The 21954-nt window shown below is 31.3% G+C and overlaps 4 protein-coding genes across 4 annotated transcripts; 3 read left to right on the forward strand and 1 right to left on the reverse strand.

Moving 5' to 3' along the window:
- Positions 1–4364: 4364 nt before the first annotated feature.
- On the forward strand, positions 4365–5149 carry LOC108339167 (cysteine proteinase inhibitor 1). Its single transcript, XM_017576313.2, has one exon. It carries the CDS (start codon positions 4426–4428, stop codon positions 4771–4773), a length of 348 nt encoding a protein of 115 aa, XP_017431802.1. The 5' UTR covers positions 4365–4425; the 3' UTR covers positions 4774–5149.
- Positions 5150–6853: 1704 nt separating this feature from the next.
- Positions 6854–10924, forward strand: LOC108341649 (putative MO25-like protein At5g47540). The gene is made up of 11 exons (XM_017579334.2): positions 6854–7342; positions 7425–7586; positions 7672–7790; positions 8109–8183; positions 8510–8603; positions 8679–8738; positions 9444–9512; positions 9761–9859; positions 10196–10240; positions 10340–10442; positions 10535–10924. Exons 1-11 carry the CDS (start codon positions 7247–7249, stop codon positions 10609–10611), a joined length of 999 nt encoding a protein of 332 aa, XP_017434823.1. The 5' UTR covers positions 6854–7246; the 3' UTR covers positions 10612–10924.
- Positions 10925–12979: 2055 nt separating this feature from the next.
- Positions 12980–17259, forward strand: LOC108332122 (inositol-phosphate phosphatase). The gene is made up of 12 exons (XM_017567251.2): positions 12980–13372; positions 13453–13508; positions 13590–13640; positions 13731–13811; positions 13900–14003; positions 14078–14162; positions 14758–14812; positions 14895–14938; positions 15982–16050; positions 16139–16239; positions 16323–16379; positions 16873–17259. Exons 1-12 carry the CDS (start codon positions 13360–13362, stop codon positions 16967–16969), a joined length of 813 nt encoding a protein of 270 aa, XP_017422740.1. The 5' UTR covers positions 12980–13359; the 3' UTR covers positions 16970–17259.
- Positions 17260–18230: 971 nt separating this feature from the next.
- LOC108331992 (cytochrome b561 and DOMON domain-containing protein At5g47530) lies at positions 18231–20601 on the reverse strand. The gene is made up of 3 exons (XM_017567061.2): positions 19517–20601; positions 18948–19202; positions 18231–18851 (listed from the first exon to the last, which is right to left on the reverse strand). Exons 1-3 carry the CDS (start codon positions 20138–20140, stop codon positions 18534–18536), a joined length of 1197 nt encoding a protein of 398 aa, XP_017422550.1. The 5' UTR covers positions 20141–20601; the 3' UTR covers positions 18231–18533.
- Positions 20602–21954: the final 1353 nt, after the last annotated feature.

Below are 21954 nucleotides of genomic sequence, written 5' to 3' on the forward strand. Positions count from 1 at the left end.
ATGATATGCGTTGGCAACCATTTTTAATTAGTATTATCTTTCTAAACTGAAAAACTAATGCAATAATTTCATTAGTTATTTTATTGAGATAATTTGAATAGTTTGTCCAATTTTGTGTTGGAAACGTATGGCAAGTTTTTGTCCTTGTCTTTTGAGCATTCTTATTGGCCAGTTGCAAACTTAGTTTTCCATTAGCATGCCAAAAACAATGTTTGCAGTTTCCAAGAGTCATTTTTTTCACTGTATATATACACTCCAAACACTCAAATATAAGAATAGTTAATTGATTAGTTTTTATGTTGATGAATAAAGTTTCTCGTGTTAATATTTAATTACATTTAAAAAAACTCTATAAAATGTCTTTCTCAAATAAAAATATGCATCACTAATTGTTAGTTACTTGAATAAAAAATTTGAGATGTTATGACTTATATTTAAATATATTTTGCTGTATAATTTATAAAAAAAGAATTTTTCTAGTGTACACCTTATCTTGTTCAATTTTATCTTTTATGTATTCATTTCTTTTAAATAAAATTAGTTTTAAAACTGGTACATAAGTATGGGTTGATGTATTTTTGTGTGTATTTTTTATGTTAGTAAATATATATTATAATAAAAAATATTTAGAGGTTGAAGAAAAAAATCATGTTTATAATTAAATTTTGAATAAAATCAACGTGAAAAATTATTCATAGTTTTTAAAAGTAGAAATGTAAAGAATAAATTTTGTAAAAATAAAAAATATATAATATGTGAAAAAAATATAGAATAAACTTTTTAAAATTATAAAGAATAGACTATAAAAAATTACGTTGAGAATATTTGTTATAAATATAAGTTAGTGTACAAATGTTATAATGTATTGATAAACTCATATATTCGACAAACTCATATAATAAAAAATTATATTATGTAATCTTATAAATTTTGTTTTCTATATTCTTTTAATTCATTTAGTAATGTAATTAGTTTATGAAATTTTAAATTTTCAAAACAATATCTAAAACATTAATTATATCTAATAGTTTAATTTAAGTAATAATAATAATGATAAATATATTTATAAATGTATGTCAAAATTAATATTACTTATTTTCACATACCAAAAGAGTAATATGTCAAGCTTAGATTATTTTTTCAATAGTTAATCATCATACAAAATATATATATATATATCTTATGTCAATTTCTCTTAAATAATAAATTGAAAATATATACTTTAATCCATATTGCATTCTTAAAATTTATTTTTAAAGTAAGTTGATTTTTAAAATAAATAAATTGTAAAAGCCTAAAAAATAATGTTTTAGAATTGATAATGTATTTAGAATTATGAGACTCGATTATTTTAATAATAAAAATTTAAATTATAAACTAGTTTTATTATTTTAAAAACACGTATTTTCTCTAAAACCCTTTTTTATGGAGTTTTCTCCTTTTTCTGTAGGTTGTTTTACCTTCTGTTAATTTATTTCAATATCAAAGATCGTTAGGGTGATCTTGTGACGAGTTATTCATTTTTGTCCGATCAATTTCTTCGATAGAGTAAGTTTATTTTCTGTCATTTTATTAGTTTGTTTTGTTCATTATTTCTTTGCATGTAACCCCTTTTGACTAGTATGTAACGTTTGACTTCTTTTAGTTAGTCTTTACTTATCCGTGAACATAGTGGTATGTCATAATTGTGTTTGTGTTGTTTATAAATTTTCTATGTGTTTAAAGGTGTTTTAAGAGTTATTGATTAGTCTATTCTATCACACGTAATGGAAGCTAAACCCGATAATGGATGAAATAACATGTTCAACAAACAACAAATTTCATTAGAAATAGACTCTAACAATGACTTTGATATCATATTAAGAAGTAAACTTTAAACTTATATCAAATTTTAAAGCTAAGTCAAACTCGTAAAATTAACTTATACTCTAAATTAACCTTATGAAACTTCAAACTCTTTCTTCTCGTATCACCAAAACTCACTTTAAGAGAAATCAATACTCCCTTCTTCACAATTTCACACACGCTGACAAATTGTAAAACAAAAATTAATAAAAGAAGTTATAACAAATTTCATTATTTTTATTTTTATTTTTGAGATGTTAACTTTTATGATGATCAACAAATCATTTTTGTTGCCAAATTTCTTTACTGTTTTTTATTTTCTAGTGAAAAGGGAAAAATAAAAGGCAGAGAAAAAGTCTATCAAGTTAGCCATAGATGTTCCTTATTCTCTCACGGAATGATGGCTATTACTTATGCTCATCATATATGTTCTATGTACAACACCTTGAGTTACTTGTGTTTGAAAAAAAAAACTAAATTATGTTAATATCTTTCAACGATGAAAACAATAGTAGGTAATTTTTGTTTTATGTACCGAAAAATATTAGTAATATTTATATTTCTAATTGTGTTCCAGTAATATAATGCAAATATAAGTAAAAAAATAAATATAATGAAGCTGCCACTGTTATTTATCAAAATCATTTATACTACATCCTCTCTAACCATTTCATCCGAACCATATCAGAAGATGAATTATTAACCCTCGAAATGGTATTTTGCAAGATATCACTGTGTTGAATGGATGCCAAAGGTAAATATTCAATTATTTCTTAATATATTTTATGTTAATGTCGTTTTATGATGTCACGTGTAAGCATTGTAAAATATGTTTTCAGTTTTTTTCTTCATTTCCTTCATATCCTTTTTTTTTTTCCATTTTCAGCATTTATCATATACATGCAAATCTAATTAAATTATGATAACGGTGTGGGGTTTGCATTATTTGTTCGATGGTGGTGTGAGAAATGACTAGGAAGGAGATGAAGGAGAAGTGTAAGAAAGAAAGAGAGGAGGAAATGGAAGGGTAACTAACATAAGAGAAAATAAAGAAAATGATGAAAGAATGAAAGAAAATAAACTTAGAAAGAAAACGAAAATAAAAACAAAAATTAGAGCTCTCAAAACGGGTAATCCGCCCGACCCACCACGGGTTGGTCATTTAGTGAGTCAACCCAACCCGACTTAAATTCTAAAGACAATTCAAAATAATAAAAAAAAGTATCATACAATCAAAGCGTAATCCAAAAACATGTACAAAAAACGAACAAATAAGTTTTTAATATTGTTAATTTTTGTCTCACTTATCCATTTATAATATTAGAGTCTTAAATAGATAAATCTATAATATTTTTCTCTCTTGAAACATCTTCTTTATCACTATCTACCATATAATAAAAAAATGCTAACTAATAATATTGAAATAACTAATAATTGAGTTCAACCCGGTGAGTCGGGTTTTAAGTGAGCCGGGTTGGCTCGTGGGTTACAACCCATTTTGACAGCACTAACAAAAATTAAAGATACTAATACCTACATATCATAAACATTAATCTCAATTTAACATAAAGGCTAACATTACACTTTAAACAAAATTGATAATCAATTAAGTTAAAAAAGATATTAAGATATAATTGAATATTTGTGTTTAATATTGACATCAAAATATTAATTAAATTTCTTTTTTTATATATATTAATGAAAAAACATAAGTTATTGTATTGAATGTGGAGTTGCAATTACAAACAAAACAGTTCTTCATATTTTTTTTTCTCCAATTTTTCTAACATCGTTTTCTATTTTCGGGTTCTCCTAAATCTTTAATATTTTAACTTGAAATTATATGGGTGAGTATATGTCAAAATAATTCATACTGAAGTCAATTATATGATTGATAAGTTGTTATACAGTAAAGTTTTAAATTTACAATAAATACAGTCACATAATTACATAGGTTAATACATTATATAAGTATTTATAGATTTTCAAATGAGATTTTTATGTTTTATCTATAAATAGACATTTATGCAAATAAGGATAATTAATTGTAAAATAAATGTATTTTTATTTCTTAAAAAATTTAAAATCTAAATTTAGCATGTATAAAACTTAATACGTATTTATTTAATTATTAATAGTAATGTTTCATTTTCATTAGAAACTACATAAAAATTTTAAACATATTATATATATATATATATATTAAATAATATATTTTGTTCACCTGTAAGAAATACGAGCCTTGTTATATAAGACAAGACTGTACACAATTGTTTGAATAATTCAATTCCTATTTTTCTTTTCGAATACTTGTACATGCATTTTATAAAAATTCATAAATCAGAGCATTATTAATGGTTTCAACTTAAATAACCTATTTAGAGTATTTATATGAAATATTTGGAACCAACTGTCATGTTATGTTTTATATGGGCTTTTATTCTTATGGGCCAAGCACATACAGTGTGATCCAACCCATAAAAACTATTCCCCTTCCTCGAGCTTCTGCTATAAATTAGAATCCTGAATTTTCAAGTTTCAAGTGAAAGAAAGAGAGAGAAGAAACAGTTACCAGTCACTATGAAACCTCTCCAGTGCCTTATTCTTCTGATGTTTGTTCTCTTTGCTTCTGCGGTTGCAAGGAAGGACAATATGAGCGGAGGGTGGAGTCCCATCACGAACATCAACGATCCTCACGTAAAGGAGATAGCAGATTACGCGGTTACGGAGTATGTTAAGCGATCGGGTCATAAATTGAAGTTGGAGAAGGTATTGAAGGGCGAGATTCAGGTAGTTGCAGGGCTCAACTACCGCCTTACCCTAGCGGCCGCCGACGGTTCTTCTTCCAACAACTACGAAGCAATTGTGTGGGAGAAAGCGTGGCAGCATTTCAGGAACCTCACTTCCTTTACCCCTGTACGTGTTTAATGGTTCTGTTGTCTTGTAGTGCCTATCTATCTTCTGTGTATTATTATTATATACACTAATAAAATCTTAAGTTAGGTAAACTAGATGTTCTGTGAATCTTATTTTATTATTCCTCTGCGTGTTAAGATGTTTCTAAAATTGAAGATTTGCGTTTTCAATGTTTTCTTTTCTTTGGGGAAAAATGTTGTAGGAGGTATGTTGAGGAGCCAAAATCTTAATTAAAAGGTTAAATTTGTAAATTCAATCTTCCAAATTGGTTTTAGAAGGCCGAATTAGTATAATTTAGTTAGGTCTTTTTGTACAAAGTGGGAAGGTTGACTGTGTAATGCATTTAAAGGTTTATTTTATTAAACGGGGATAAATTTATTTTAAAAAATATGCATATGGGTTAATTTATTTTAGAAATTACTCGTATGGGACTTGTTTAAAAAAAATTACAGAAGGAATTAAATTGTACTGGTTAATGATGACATTATTTGAAAGAATTCGTTAAAAGGATGCCTCGGTTTTGATCATCATGATACTTATATGCAAGTTTTTGTCAATTTTGATTTATGTGTAAGATTCTATCACTTTTTCTTCGTATAATTTGATTAGATATTTAATTAGATTAAACACTAATTAATTAGAAGGAATCGACGTTAAAATTTTTGCATAAAATAATTTCTATTAATTCATAACGATTTTAGTAAAATTTGCATTTTAACACCTTTCCCTTTAAGGATTTCAGTATTTTGAGCTGAATTTGAGCATAACATTAATGACTTAATAGGTATTGAACTAAAGGTGTCATAGTATAAATTGATTTTGAAATAAAATTATCATTCCCGTAACTTTAGTGTATTGATTTTGAATTGAAATTATGGTACCATTGACTTGAATATAATAAAAACTATTTTTATTATTTAAAATCCAATGATTAGTTATTTTATTTAACTGTTTATTATCTCTAATGCTATTCATTTTATACTTTAATTTACTTAAATAAAAGTAACAATTAAATTATATTACTATATATTATCAAAAAAATATCTATTGCATGTAAATTATCTATTACGTGAAGATTTATTTCCAAATTTTCTTAAAAATAATTTTAAAAAAATACTTATAATTTTTATTGTGAAATATTTTTCATAAAATATCTATAAATATTTTTAGAATTAGTTTTTCAAAAGATATTTACAAATAATTTTAAAAAATATTTGTAGAAAATCAATGTTAATAATTGTATATTTCTTAACAATAATAATGTTATATATATATATATATATATATATATATATATATATTCTACTGTGGACTTTAATAAAAAAATTAAATTACATTTTTTAATAAAAAAGTTAAATTACATTGAAGAGATAGTAACTTTAATTCCAAACTTATTGCACTAATAATTAATAATGAAGTTGTGAGACGATTTTAGTTTAAAATAATTTATACTGAAGTCATTAAAGGTAAGCACGATTTTACGAAATGTTAAAAGTTAAAATTATTAGGTAAAAAGAAGTGTTGGTGGAAAATCATGTGTAAAATTGAAAACCTCGATTATAATTTTTAAAATCAGAATTTCAATTAGCAATCCACATTATCATGTGCAAAATCAGTCAATCTGCAATTCACAAAAAAATCAAAAATCTCATATGTCTTTCAACATTTAGGCAATCATCAACTTATCATTGTCTTCTTCTTCACCTTAAACACTCACAATCAGAAAAAACTCATTAAAAAAGAAAAAATAATAATAAATAATAGTAATTAAAAAAATGTAACAATAAAAAAATATTAAACACAAATAATTTTACTAAATTTATAATATAACATTTAACTAAAATTAACTATAATAATACGGTAATTTTATCAATTCAGTCGAATATTAAAAAAAAATTCATCTATATGATGTTTCTTTTAATTTAAATAATCTGATTTTTTTTCCTATTATATATATATATATATTTTTTTTTTATTTTTTCACTTCCTTATTAGTTTCTCCCTCCAATGGCGACTTAAAAAGCAAAATTGACCTAATTTTTAATTTTCAATAAATAAAAAAAGAGAATATAGTAAGAGGTGCATTGGCAACATATGGATGGAGGGATTGTCTTTTGTCTGTAGATTTGGTTGTTGGAATCGGCAAGGAAGGGAAATATCGAAAGAGACAGAAATAAAAAGAATGTGAGAAAGAAAAAAGAAAAAGAAAAGAAAAGAAGTGAAGATGGAGGGAATGAATGAGACGGTGGAAATGATGAAGGCGATGATGATGACGAGAGAAAAAATGAGAAAGGCGTGAATTCACGTGAAGGGATAGGAGAGTGGGGTGAATTAAGGAAGGTTGAGAACTGAAAATTGAACATCGGAATCGGATAGGGTAAGAGAAGAAGAAGCGGAGATAGGAGTGTGCGCGTCCAAACCCAAGGGGCCTAAGAGGGGCTCTTCGTCGGAGGCGGTGGTTTTTTCCCCTCCGGATTCCCCCGCCATGAAGAGCCTCTTCAAGTCCAAGCCCCGCACTCCCTCCGACATCGTTCGCCATACTCGAGATCTTCTCCGCCTCACCAACCGCGATGACGACAAGGTATTTTCAACTCTCCCTCGCATCGCACCTCTCATTCTACGCCTCCCATTGTTTTCCACTTTTTCTCTTCTCTTCTCTGCAGACGGCCGAACTCACCAAAAACCTCCGGGAGATGAAGTCAATTCTCTATGGAAACAGCGAATCCGAACCGGTCCCCGAGGCTTGTGCGCAGCTCACTCAGGAATTCTTCAAGGAAAACACCTTGCGTCTCCTTATCCAATGTCTTCCCAAGTTAAACTTGGAGGTAATTGCTTGATACAGGCGTTACCGTTTATTTTATTATTTCATTTCTTTCGGTGATTTTTTTTGTGTTGTTCGAATTTTTTCAGGCTCGGAAGGATGCCACTCAAATTGTTGCGAATTTACAGAGGCAGCAGGTTCAGTCTAAGCTCATCGCGTCCGATTACTTGGAGACAAATTTGGATCTCATGGATGTGTTGATATCTGGGTAGGCTACAACTGTTGGACAAACTTTTTGTTTCTTTCATGTTTGTCTTTTTAATTTTTCTAGTTGGCTTTCCAGTCGGTAGGTGCACTCGCTATTTTGATTTAATGTAAATTTAGTTTTGTGGTGCCAGTTGATTATAGTCAATCGTTCTTGATTGCTACATTTGATCCGTTTCTTTAGGTGAAAGTCTGTACTGTTGTGTATCTTATCGTGATCACGTGACTTCTGTTTCTTGTTGTGCTCTTTATAAAATTGCGCTCGCCCTCTGTTGATTCTCTCATGATATTATTGACAAGCTCTGTTGTTTCCTTTTTGTAGCTATGAAAACATGGACATGGCTTTACACTACGGTGCGATGTTGAGAGAGTGTATAAGACACCAGATTGTTGCTAAGTAAGGGGAAGGAGCAAATAGATTCGACGGTGTTTTTTTTTTGTGATTTCAAATTTAAAGCAGTTAATGTTCACTGGTGGAAACAATAATTTTGGCCATGCTAGAATAGTTTTATATCTTGAAGTCATATTGGTGATGCTATTGATTCCAATACTTCCATATATGTTATTTGCTACACGATAATGCTATTCTGTAGGCAGCCCCTATGGAAACTGAAGCATAAATAGATGAAGAAAAATCAGAGACAGCCTATGCATTATATTTGTTTCTAGAATAACTTCTATGAGTTGTGACTTTTGATGCTGTAACTTTTTGCTTTATATCAGATATGTTCTGGACTCACCTCATATGAAGAAGTTTTTTGACTACATTCAACTTCCAAATTTTGACATAGCTGCAGATGCTGGAGCTACTTTTAAGGTATTTTTTTCGTTTTTGGTATCATGCCCCTTCTTTAGGGAAAGTTGAGAGTTATATCATGTCACATCGTTGCAGGAGCTCTTGATGAGGCATAAATCTACAGTTGCCGAATTCCTTTCCAAGAATTATGAATGGGTAGGTTATCCCCCTCAATTTAAATAGAAAATCAATGATTTTTTAGGTTTACACACATGTGTATATTTCGCTTCTTGCAATATTCTTCTTGGTGCTAGATTCATTGGAGGAATGCTTGATTTGTGAAGGTTTAATGGTAATAGTATGTAGTTTGGTACTAAAGGGTCACATTTAGATTATGATTTTAGTTCTTTGGTAACTCTTACATTGATATTATTGTTTTCCAGAGGGAGTTTGAAAAATGAATCATTGTTTTTTTCATGTTTAAGTTATACGAAATTTGTTATTGGAGAAAATACTTTTTAAAATATTGTGTAATAGAACTTATTTCAAAGAACAGCTGTAAATGCATGACAGCATTTGTTTATGATTGTTAACAACCGAAGTGTTTTTCCTCACCCTGTTCTTGGAATCTTTTTAAAACGTTTTTTTGGGAGGGGGACAATACTTTCTGTTAGTTGCATAGATTGCATTAGAAAGTCTATCTGTTTATCTTGACATGTTTTATTTTGTATTGGTTTTATCTCGTATACATAACCACATTTATTTATGAATATTAACCACACAAGTGTTTTTACTTGCCTTGATCTTGGAATCTAGTTTAAAGCTACCACTTTTTAAAGTTTGTTTTGGTAGGGATGATACTTTCTATGATAATCGTAGTTACCACCCGTTGTTACTCATTGTCTTTGTGATTAATTACAGTTTTTTGATGAATATAACTCCAAGCTGTTGGAATCTTCCAATTATATTACAAGGCGTCAAGCTGTCAAGGTATGATCTAAGTTTGTTTGTTATTCATCTCAACTCTAATTTTATAATGCAAGAATGAGAAGTCTGGGATTCTGAGATTATCCTCTTGAAAATGTTTTCATAAATCTTTACTTGTTTGGTTATAGTAGGCTTGAGTTTGTTCAGCTCTTTGCTATTATATGTCTTCTATTGCTACTTTTATTCTTGTTCGATAATTGAATCTGTTCATGTATATTTGTTGAGTGATTTCTTTTATCCCTCTTTTGCAGGTGCTGGGAGATATGTTACTTGATCGCTCAAATTCAGCTGTAATGACACAATATGTCAGCTCACGAGACAACCTAAGGATTTTAATGAATCTTCTACGAGTATGGTCCTTCATGTAGAACTTCATGACTTGTTTTCTCAACTGTCTTGTGTCCCCCCCCCCCCACCACCACAAAAGCTAAAAAAGGAAATATATTATTATATGATATTGCAGTTTTTGAGTCGACAATGTTTTAATTTTTATTAAAATATTACAGTGACTTCTTACTAGTCCATCTGTCTAAACGTAAGGAATTGCTAAACATTGACATGATCAATGTTGAGTTTCTGATGAGCATATATGTGTGTGTGTGTGTATTAATGTTGAAGAGAAAATTCAGAATTTTTGCTATGTTTGTAAAAGCATTTAATGGGTCATTGCTCATATCTTTCTGCAGGAGTCAAGCAAGAGCATACAGATTGAAGCATTTCATGTTTTCAAGGTATTATAGTTACATATCGGTCCACATTTTGAAACGTTATTCTTAACATAATACCTTTCAAATTATGCTTCTCTATATTGATTTGTTCTTGTCATGCAGCTTTTTGTTGCTAACCAAAAGAAACCAGCAGATATCATCAGCATACTTGTTGCAAACAGAAGCAAGCTTCTTAGACTTTTGGGTGACTTAAAAATAGCTAAAGGTAAGGAAAAAAGTGATGTCATTTCTGAATAATTTGTATTTACTTTCTTAGTATTGTGTTCCCATGATCTCACATTTATTGGGATTTTGTAGAGGATGAACAGTTTGAAGCTGACAAAGCTCAAGTTATAAGAGAAATTGCAGCTCTTGAACCGAGAGATATTGCTTGAGCTTCAGATTGTGAGGTGAGAAGGTGCATTGCGACATTTTACTTTATATAATTGTCTATTGATATAGTTCTTTTAGTCTTCATCAAGATGAGACCAACATTCAACACAATTCCAGTGTTTTCATTCTGAAATTTAATTTCGTTTCTGTAATTCGTAGATAAATAAATAAATTACTAAAATTAGCTACACGCAGTAGCAGTATATGGCTTTCTGGTGTTAGAATGGTTTACCTACCAGCTGATTTATATATTGTATTCGGTCATGTAATATTCTTACTCTATTTGTATGACAAATTTCTTCTGTTAGTTCTTCATTTTGGACTTCTGCTGTATTCTAATGATGTTATTAGACATGAGAGAAAAATCTACTTTACATCAAAGTACATGTTATCAACGAAATCTATTTAAGGGTTAGGATCTCTTCAGGTGAAAAAGTCACTGCATAAAATCCTTATACCAGTGAGGGGGCATTTTTTACCTGAGTTGAATACAATGAATGGTCAAAATTTGAAAAGCTTTTTACATTAACACAATCTGTCAAGAAAGTATGTAACTTTCAAAAAATCTAAAATGGTTAGTGCGTTTTAATCTTTACCACTTTTCTCAAAACATAATTGGATGGGTCAATTGCACTAAAAAGTTCATGAACCGGTTAATAAATATTGAGTATCGTTGAAATTCAGCCTTTAATAAGTATTATGATATATTTAATCTTATTCTAAACCGATTAGGCAAGCACTTTGACTTTTAGAAACTAATAATGAAAGTATCTACTATTTTCGTTGAGTTACAAAGTTTGGTATGTTTATTTAATATTGTGCTATCTACCTTTTTGTAATTATGAGTTAGAGCAAGATTGAATTATTGACTCTTGAACGATTTCTTGCCCAGCTGTCTGGTTTTAAAAGCATACATTTTATCTTTCATGGTAAAATATATTTGTTAAATTATTTTCACTCGTTAAAAGGACCTCTTCTCCTTTTCAATGCATGATCAAGCATGTTTATATGGATATATAATCTCATGTTATGAAAGGAAAAAAAAGAATGAGACTTATTAATTTTTATAATAATTAATAAATATATAATATCAATGATTCTTAATTAATTGATCGTGTAAAACTTTTGACACCGACGATATACATTAAGCTGTGTTCTCCATGACATGTTTTTCTTATAAAGTTTACTACTTACGTATAGTCAATATAAAATGTTTATATTTTTCATTAATTAGAAATAATTAAAGATAAAACTTTTTCAAATGACTATTAAAAAATAAGAAATTTATTATTGGCAACTGTTTATAATGTGATGATAGCAATTAATAACTATTTTAAGTAATAGAAAATTGAAATTTTTTTAGACACTCTTGTGAGTTAAGATGGAATTCCTGGCTAAGGGTCCCCCATAAATGGACTTTTTGTTTTATTGCCTTGAAAACAATGTGTACCATTTGGACTCAGAGACAAAACAACGACGCAATTTCAATTTTTGTCTTTTAACTGTTTTAAAAAAGTTATGTATCCTTTTCCCCATCCTTTTCAATCAACTGAAACATTTTCTTGTTTGGTAACACACAATAAATGATGAGAAAGAAATTTTTTTGAAAAAGAAGGTGTCTCGACATTTTATTTTTCGTAAAATAATATCATTATTTAATTTAACCGGACTCAGAGAATAAAATAAAAGTAACAAAAAAGTGGGCTATTAAAAAATTAAGAGTGAATTAAGTTTGGTCCTCAGACATTACGAGTAAATAAATAGATGTTAGTTTTTTTTATTCCATTTCTAACGTTAGAGAAAAACTTATACTTTAGAATATAGTTAGATATAATTTCACAAAAAGCTCATTATAGCTCTTAACACTTTTTATGTTTAAGTAATAATATGTATATACTTCTAATATTTCTATTTATACGATTTGAGTATTAATAAAATCAAATTTTAATGACTTCGTGATTTAATATAGAGTTTAAAAACCTTTTAGAAATTTTTTTATCACCTTAAAAAAATTAATCCTATAACATGAAACCACTCCAAACTTCAAACCTTCACTTTATTTTCCCACCAAACAACCATTGTTTGCGTGAATTTCTAGGAAAAAAAGGTAAGGAGTTTGTGAAAAAGACTAATCTTGTTAAGAGAAAAATATGACATTAATGTTTCAGAGCCTTGATTTCAAATTTGAAGGTCACATTTTTTTAATTTTGAAAGGATAAAGATTAACTTCCAGAAGCATACCGAGAAAGAAAGATGGTTGGTTGATTGGAGAGTGATAGATGAAAGGGTATATGACTTTTGTTTTCACTTTTGGGAGAATAAAGAAATGAAATATTATGAATGTTAGAGACAAAAATAAAATCCGGAATTGCTTCATGATTTGTGGGTGAGAGACAGTGAAAGAAGGTTCGTGAGAGAACAAGAGCAGAATGCTTTCCATGTTTTCTTTTCTTCTCATTCACGGCACCAGGACAAGAATCGATAATAGACAAGAGAAAACGGAACAAATTCATAAACACCATTGAGGAAAATAACAAAACATGAGAAATTGAGAGACAAATAAATGTTAATAAAATGTTTAGGAAAAAATAAAATAATTTAGGGCCAAATTTGAGTTTTTATAAACAAAGTAAAATTCGAAAGAGGAGAAAATGGGAAATGGAACTGAAAATGCTATATAGTTGGGCTTCTGATTCAGAATGAGAGCAGTGTGCTGTTGAAGTTCTCACTCTGATTTGCGAAGGAACAAAATGGGTGACAGTGGTACGATTAAGATCGAATCATTTTAATAACTGCGAATGTTATATGATATTGAAATCTTTTGATTTTCATTGCAAACACAGATTCGCTCTCCCAATTTCTCGCATCTGCGGTCGATGCTGCTCACAAGGCCGGTGAGGTCGTTCCCCACTTAAATCTCTCTCTGTTTATGTTTCTTTAGTTTCATCACTTTCGATCGTCAAAACGATTTTCATTGCAGATTATTCGGAAAGGTTTCTATCAGACCAAGAACGTGCATCACAAAGGACAGGTTTCTGCCTTGCCTTCATTTCTAACTTGGACATTTGCACTGTAAGTAGACGATCGAAGGTACAATAATAATTCTTTTTGCTTTCATTAGGTTGATTTGGTCACTGAAACTGATAAAGCATGTGAAGATCTCATATTTAATCATCTCAAGCAACTTTACCCCTCTCACAAGGTTCATTCATCTCTTCCTCAACTATACACACAATCATATTTGACGGAATATCTTCTTGACTTCATTTTAAGTTGTTTTTTATGTTTAGTTCATCGGGGAAGAAACCACAGCTGCTGGTGGCAATGCGGAACTGACTGACGAACCCACGTGGATAGTTGATCCTCTCGATGGAACTACTAATTTTGTTCATGGGTAAATATTGCTCTGATGTTTTAACTGATACATTGGCTTTTCTATATGGACTGATTATAGTTCTGCTTTTTTAGGTTCCCTTTTGTTTGTGTATCCATCGGTCTTACAATTCGAAAAATTCCTACAGTTGGTGTTGTTTACAATCCTATCATTAATGAGGTGAGAACCTTTCTTTGGCACCACTGTCTGATCACAACGCCATTCCAAAATTCCTGACGTTTGAAACATACGTGCTATTCAATGGTAAACGTTGTTATAAGTAAACGAAACCTATTTTCTATTGAATTTTCATATATCATGTGGATTTTTGTATCTTTCTCTTCTTGAAGATTAAACAGGTAGAATCGTATTAAAATTTATGTACACTTAAAGAGAAAGATAGACCCAAAATTTTCAAATAAGATACTCATGTGAAGGTTTAACATGAGGGAATCCATTCCGGACTAGTGACGTTGAAGTAATTAATTTAGGACCTAAATTCGATAACTTACTTTCTATTAGTAATATTGGTATTGCTGCGGTAGATTAATTGTTTTTGTTGGAAATTCATATCGACCAAAGATGTAACTAAATTATAGTATATAAATATGAGCAATGTAACTAAATTATAGTATATAAATATGAACAAATCGTACTTGTAAGTTGATTTTGTGAGAGGTTGAATTAGGCCTAAAATCTATACTTTTTAAGAGTTTTTATTTGCTTTCCCCCCTTCCTTGGTATGAAAACTGAAGTTTTATGATGGTACATGTAGCTTTTCACTGGAATCCATGGTAAAGGTGCTTTTCTGAACGGGAACCCTATAAAAGGTGGATCTTCTGATCTCTGTCTTTTGATTGTTATTGTTAATTGACTATAGTTACCTCATGGATATTGCCTTAAATTTTTCAGTATCATCACAAACTGAACTAATAAGCGCGCTTCTTGCCACGGAGGTATTTCAAGTTTGTTAGAGTTCATTTTGTGAAAGTTCTTCATTTATCCTTTTTCTATGGACCAATGATATGTGTTCTGTTCAACTCGCTACCCATATTGGGCATTAGCGAGACTTTCTGTTAGGATAGTCATTTGCTGCAGCATATCAATGGCAATAGTCCTCCAGTTCTTTTGGTAAATAAAAACTGCAGACTACATTCTGTCTGTTATTTGGTCTAAGCACCTAAGGAGCATGCATGTATGAGTTTGTGTGTGCCATTACATGTCAATCTTTTTCCACACATTTGTATTCTCTTTTCAATACCTAGCATCGACGTCCTGAGCTGTGTTAGAGGATCTATATAAATCATGATATTCTCCTTATATTTTCCAAATAGATTTATAACCTGACCATTTGGATTTATAATGTTGTATGCTCCTCGACCTTTATATGTGTGCTCTGATTTTGTTTGGATTGCTGCTTGCCTCTCAAGTACTTCGAATTAGAAATGCGTGCTTTGTGTATACATTTCAAAGCCTTTCTATTTCTGAGCTTGTGCAAACCTAGAAGGTACAAAATCTAAACATTTCCATTTATTTAGGCAATCATTGTGACACGATGATGAAAGTAAAAGAAAGTAAAATAGGAATTAAAATGTCTTTTTGGGAGTTAGATTGTACTAATTGCAAGTATGATCATTTAGCAGATTGTGATGTCAATGTCATTGCTAGTTTTGCTTTAAATTGTATTCCAGGTAACCCACAAGGGACGGCCTAGTAACCCGCTAGTAACCTGGGCGGGTTACGGGCAGTTTTCATGATGCCTTAAATTATTGCCACCTATTGTGCAAAAAGAGTTCTATCCCCAGTGACTTTCACCTTTTGTCCATACACATTTTATTTAATTGCATGCAATTCCAGTCCTTGATTATGAAAGTTATCATATTTTGGCAATACTAACGTGAAAGGGGATGACTCAAACGTGTGTCAGTTTCACTGTAAATGTTTCAAATCAAGATAGATTTGAAACTCATCAAGTTCTTTTTTATTTCTGAAAGTGCAGGTTGGAACAAAACGTGACAATTTAACGGTAGATGCCTGTACAAATAGGATTAATAGCTTGCTTTTCAAGGTAAAATTAGGTGTTCTTCCTATTGGAATCCATCGGATTAAAGCTTGATATTATTGCATCATAATAACCATGCCTTTATTCTGATTAGGTGAGATCACTCCGAATGACTGGCTCCTGTGCTTTAAACCTATGCGGAATTGCATGTGGAAGGCTGGATGTATGCTTTGAACTAGGCTTTGGAGGTCCTTGGTAGGAATGTTAACATCCCTTATAACTGGGAATTATGATAATTTGATATGTTCCTAGATTAACCGTCTCTTCCTTCTTATTAGGGATGTGGCAGGCGGTGCTGTCATTGTTAGAGAAGCTGGAGGTGTTTTATTTGATCCGTAAGTGTCTTTAATTTGATGCCTTGTTCTTTAGAATATAACATGTTATATTAAAAAAATGGTTTAAGTCAAACTCAACAACAGTAACTTTAAGGTAAGGATTGTCTTACTTATATATGTTGTATTTTGACATTACTTAATGATCCTTTAAAATCTAAGATGGACATTGTTATCATATTAGAAAGTGGCTTAGGTCTGACTCAATCCACCAAAATTGGTTTATAAATTGAGGTTTATCCTTGTTTATATACTGGATTTTGATATTGTTTCTAGTGATTATGGGACTTGGGTTTTTTGCAATATGTCACGCTGTTCTACTAGACTGGTTGCACTGTTAGATAGGTGGGCTATTTTATTACTTGGGTGAATCTTTATCTCGTGGGCATTTATGTAATTGTAGTTGGATGTTCATGCAATATGGGAAGTCCTTTCTATTCATTCAGAACTATAAAGCACAAACTTGTGTCAATATCTGATGGTTCATTTGCTTCAGGTCTGGGGCTGATTTTGACATCACATCTCAGCGAGTAGCAGCTTCCAACCCTTTCTTGAAGGATGCTCTTGTTGATGTTGTGCGCCAAAACCTGTGAGAAACCTTTATTAATCAGCGAGAACAGGAGAAATTTAGTCAGTCTCATGTTAACTCGTTTCTCCCTTTGGGTAAAATGCTTTGTAGTGTGGATGCGCGTGACTTCAATTATTTTTCTAATTCTTGTATGACATTACCAAAATTTTAGTATTCTATTCTCTAGTTCAAAAATCTCAGATAGTTTAGCCATGCGACTTAGTTTAGAATAATGTATAGTTTAGCCATACAATATGTCATGCTGTTTCATCTCATTTTAATTCCTTTTGAATTTCAGTTTGGTTAATTATTAGATGGCTGAGTCTTTTTTGTAGTTGGTATATTTTAGGTAGTTGGTATAATGATAAAGATAATAAAAATTGACAGAAATTTGAGAAAATTGCAAGTGGTTAGTTATGTCCTATTATAAAGTAAATTGGCATACGTATCTCTGCTTCCGGCTGGACCGTGTTTGGTTTACATTTTCATAATATATGAACAACTGTGATTATGATTGTATATAATATATAAAATGATTGGTCTAGTCTTGTGTCGATAGCAGAACAGAGAATTATAAAAATCCAGTATTCTTGGTGGATGGTGAGGAGGAATTGGAGAACCCAATGCTTTCCTTTAGCCTGACCAAGTCTATTCTAATTCAGGTCGAGTCAATGATTGTGTTTGTTCCCTAAATGCAATGTATTCTAGGAATCTGAGCTGTATGCTTTAAACGTTGAACTGCTACTTACAACTATAATTGAAGCTTAACCAACTTTTAATATAATATTAAATCAGATGAGTTGTTTCAATCAGAAAGAGCTTTATATTTTTCGCTTAGGTCATTTCTTGTTATTTTGTTCAGTTGAATTTCTGAATCTTTTATCAATTTTTTGAGTTTGAAGGAATCAAATTATAGCCTCAGTTCCTATGGTAAATATATATATTAAAAGATTATTTTCAAGAATGGAAATGTTCTTTCATGTTTCGGAAACTATTCTTAATTATTATTGATTCATACAACTCTTTTTTAGCATATTCTTCTACATTTCCATTTCCAAGAAAAGTTTGTGAAAGTGCTATTCTCTCACACAAATATGACAAGAAGGATGTTTGTATTATGATGCCTAAAAGTGCGACTTCCTTTTTTTACTTTTTTTTTTATTTAAATTATTTTAAAATTGTTTTTAATAATATTAGAATGTAACGAATGTCGCCACGAGGCCAAGAAAGAAAAAGGTTGCTGCCGCGGAACGCAAAAGGATATTTGAAACTCAAGATATGTAGAGTGAGTAAGACAATGGTAAGAAGTAATTAATCATTAATCATAAATACAGATATGAAGTAAAAGAAACCGATACAACGTATACCCTGCAGTAACAATATAAATAAAACAAGAACCTGAAAGTAAGTCACTTTCCTATGAAAGAATTACCTCAAAACTGATAGTCTAAGCAGCTGGAGCACTCCCCAGATAACCTCAACATCATACAGAGGAGTCCAACGACATAATAACACACCAATAGAAGAAATAACAAAAGAAAGCAATATCTATCTGGCTACATACACGTCATATCTATATCCTACGCCTGCTATGGCCTAGAACCATACCCGTTAACACCATTTTCTCCGTGTGGCAACTTGTTCTCTGACTTTCTCCTCTTCAACACTATGATCCATGTGATAACTTCCAAAAACACAGCAATGCCACCCAATGCTCCAATAATGCCAATGTACGCATGCTTCCAGTCATTGTAGCGATCCCCTACGTAATTCTCCAAGGTGTCGAACCCTTTGAAAACGTTGGCGATGCTGAGGGATATGGTGGCGTATCCCACCAAGTAGTGGTAGGCATTCCAGTACACTCTGAATTTATGGTCCTTGTTCGGCCTCAAGAACAATGCAAACACCTGCATCCAATCATCGCACATGTAGTTTTCTGTCAGTACCACCAACATCACTTAAGCATATATTGTATATGGTGTCATAACAGGAAAACCTCGTACCTGAAGGGTTCCTAAGCAAACGAGGACAATAGCAATCGCTCTGTGAGTGTCGTATTCGACACCCTCGGAGTCACTGCCGAGTTTGAGACCGGTTCCGAATCCGGAAATACCAACTATGTAGGCAGAGGCTTGGCAAGTGATGTGAAGATAAAACCAAGCCGGGTCAGCAGATTTGAACACCTTCAAGTACCTTGCGATTATGGCACCCGTTGGCATCAGTATGCCCCAGCTCACCGCATTTATCACTCCATGTGTCTGAAATTAACAATCTCCACACTCAATCACATAAATAAACTACAGAGCCTATTCGATTCCTTCTCACTCTTTTGTCTTCAAAATCAATTCTATACAATTAATTTCTTATCCAAAATCCATTATGATTTCAAAATTATTTAAGAAAACAAAACAATTGAGAGATGTTTTATCATCCTTCTCTGTTTTCTTCAAGTTTTTGCGTTCAAATGCTCCAAAACAAAATTTCAGACAACAGAAATAAACTTAAAAAACAGAAAATTGATATGTACGATATGATCGAAAACATTAAGCAAAGATTGGTCCTTGGTGCTTACGTTTCTTCTTCTCTGGCGTGAATTCCCTGTCACCTGAGTGGAGGAACCGGAAAGAAGATTCAACGTTTCCTTGGAGTTTTGGTGGGAAGTCTCGTGGCTATGCTCTTGAGGGGTACTGCCAGAGACAGATCCATCTTGCCAGACGTGGACCAAGGAGGTGGTGTCGTTGGGAAGTGTGAGAGTGGCGAAAATGGTTACCTCGTTGTTCACGTAGGTGGCACTCAACCCCGACACCGGATAACTGATTTCACTCTCTTCCAACTGCGTGCTGGTGCTCGCTATGGATGAAGTATATACCCTTGGACCTCCATTCGACTGAGGAATGGCCACCAGTGCCTGGGCTCCAATCATGGCCGGGTCCAGAGTGTTCCTGGGATTGATGGCCCACGCCACCCACCTGTTTGTCGAGGTGATTCCCGCGTGCACGAATGCTATCTCCAACTTCCCACTCCCCTGGTCGTACGTCCAGTGCAGGTAAGCTGTCAACTGTGGAAGATCACGACATGTGGTGAACAACCTGTTAGAGAATGTTTGGTTTCTACACGTCTGAGCCGAGGATGTCACAACCACGCTGCTCAGAACACACAAAGCCAACACCATCCTCAACATGTTGCCCATGAACATGTCTGGTCCTGTAATTAATCTACCTTAACCGGTGCCAATTGGTAAATGAGTTGACAAGCTGAGAATGTGTATAGGGTTGGTGGTAGCAAATGGGTTTGGAGAATCGAAAAGAAAAATTGTTTCTTGTGATGCAAACAAGAACTTTCAGGTGGAGCAGGTAGTGGAGATGATGAGATTGAGAGAGATGGAAAAGGAGGGGTTAGTTTATTTATAAGATAAGGGTTGGTGGGTTTGGGCAGTTGAGTTGTTTGATGTGCAAGAATCTACAACTGGGACGGACGGACGGAAGGTAGAAATTAAAAAGTTGTTTGAATTTGTTTTTATAATGTTGAAGTTATTGACGAATTAAACAGGTGATAAATAAATGAGGAAACCTTCCTTCCACAGCAATCATAAGAATTAAGTATCCTTTGGGAAGCTTCCTTTTTCCTCGTTAGGATTAAGGTGGTTTGATTTTTTCTACCAAGCAAGGTTCAGCTCTGCATCTATCGTTTTCTGATGATGAATTTGGAGTTCATACACCAATTTAAGAAGCTCCATCATGAGTGGAGCCTGCATGTCCAAGGGGACCAGTCTTCTCAGCCCATCGTGGGAGAGTAGTTGCACGACGTGACTCCATATATTCTCAACCTCAAGATTTATGTACCTTTTATTTTCTTTAATTAATTTTAAAAGTTGTCAAAATGTTTCGCTTTATGGTTTATTTTATAGATTTTAAGATGATATTCTCAATACTATTAGTCTAATTACGATCTAAAGAGTAATATTTTCCTTTAGAGTTGATATCATTTATTTTCAACGCTAATTTTATCTATAGTTTCATTCACCGATCATTTAATGTAGAATTGAAAGGTTTGTTGATTGCACGACTCGTAACTTATTTAACGGTTATATTATACAGTCTTTAATTTTTTTTATGTTTTTAAAATTTTTCAAATTTAATTCTTATAATCAACTCTTGATTAAACTTTAGAAAATTTTAAAAATTGTCTTTTTTACGTGAAACGTTACACCAAAATGATAAGGCCTAATTTTTTCAAGGGTCTTTCTAGCAAATGATTGTCCTACAAGTTTATACATCACAATAAAAAAAAAATGATATTAACAATTTTTTTTTAACAATTTTTTATTAATATATATATTTGAACAGACCAATCATAAGCTATCACATATTTTTATAAAAAATTATTAAAAGAATATTTTCCAAAGAAAAACATGAATAGTATGTATATAAAGTAGATAATTGCTACTACTGTTCAATAAATACATATTAGCTCCAGTTAGTTGAGAATGCAGTGGAGAAAATCATTTGTGAAAATTAACAAGTAATTGAAATTTTTAAAAAAAAAAGTAAAACTCACTAATAACGTAAGAGATTCTGCATCGAGTAATTCGACTGTATATTATAATTTTCTAAATAAAATTTAGTTTATTGATAGTGTAGGAATCTTTTCGCCGCCTGAAAATTAAACTAAAAAGTATTATGCATTTAACTCGTGAAAGGAGAAAAACGTACCATTTTATTAATTATTAGTGCTTTAACTAGCCTAATAAAAAAATATATAAGAAAGTACATGCAAAACAAATATTTATTTAAAAAATTAAAATTTATAATGATAAATATTTTAGAAATTATATAAATTACGAGGATAATGATGATTGAAACAAATGCTCAACAGATAAAAAAAACTCTCTGGATGGAAATAAAAAAAATTGGAGTAGTTTGGGATTTTTTTTAATTGCGAAAACAACTCTTAATATGTAGATAATTAATTTATAAAATACCTTTTATTAAGATTAAACTATAAATTTAA

Source organism: Vigna angularis, chromosome 1 (genome assembly GCF_016808095.1).
Source record: "Vigna angularis cultivar LongXiaoDou No.4 chromosome 1, ASM1680809v1, whole genome shotgun sequence".
NCBI classification, from domain to species: domain Eukaryota; kingdom Viridiplantae; phylum Streptophyta; class Magnoliopsida; order Fabales; family Fabaceae; genus Vigna; species Vigna angularis.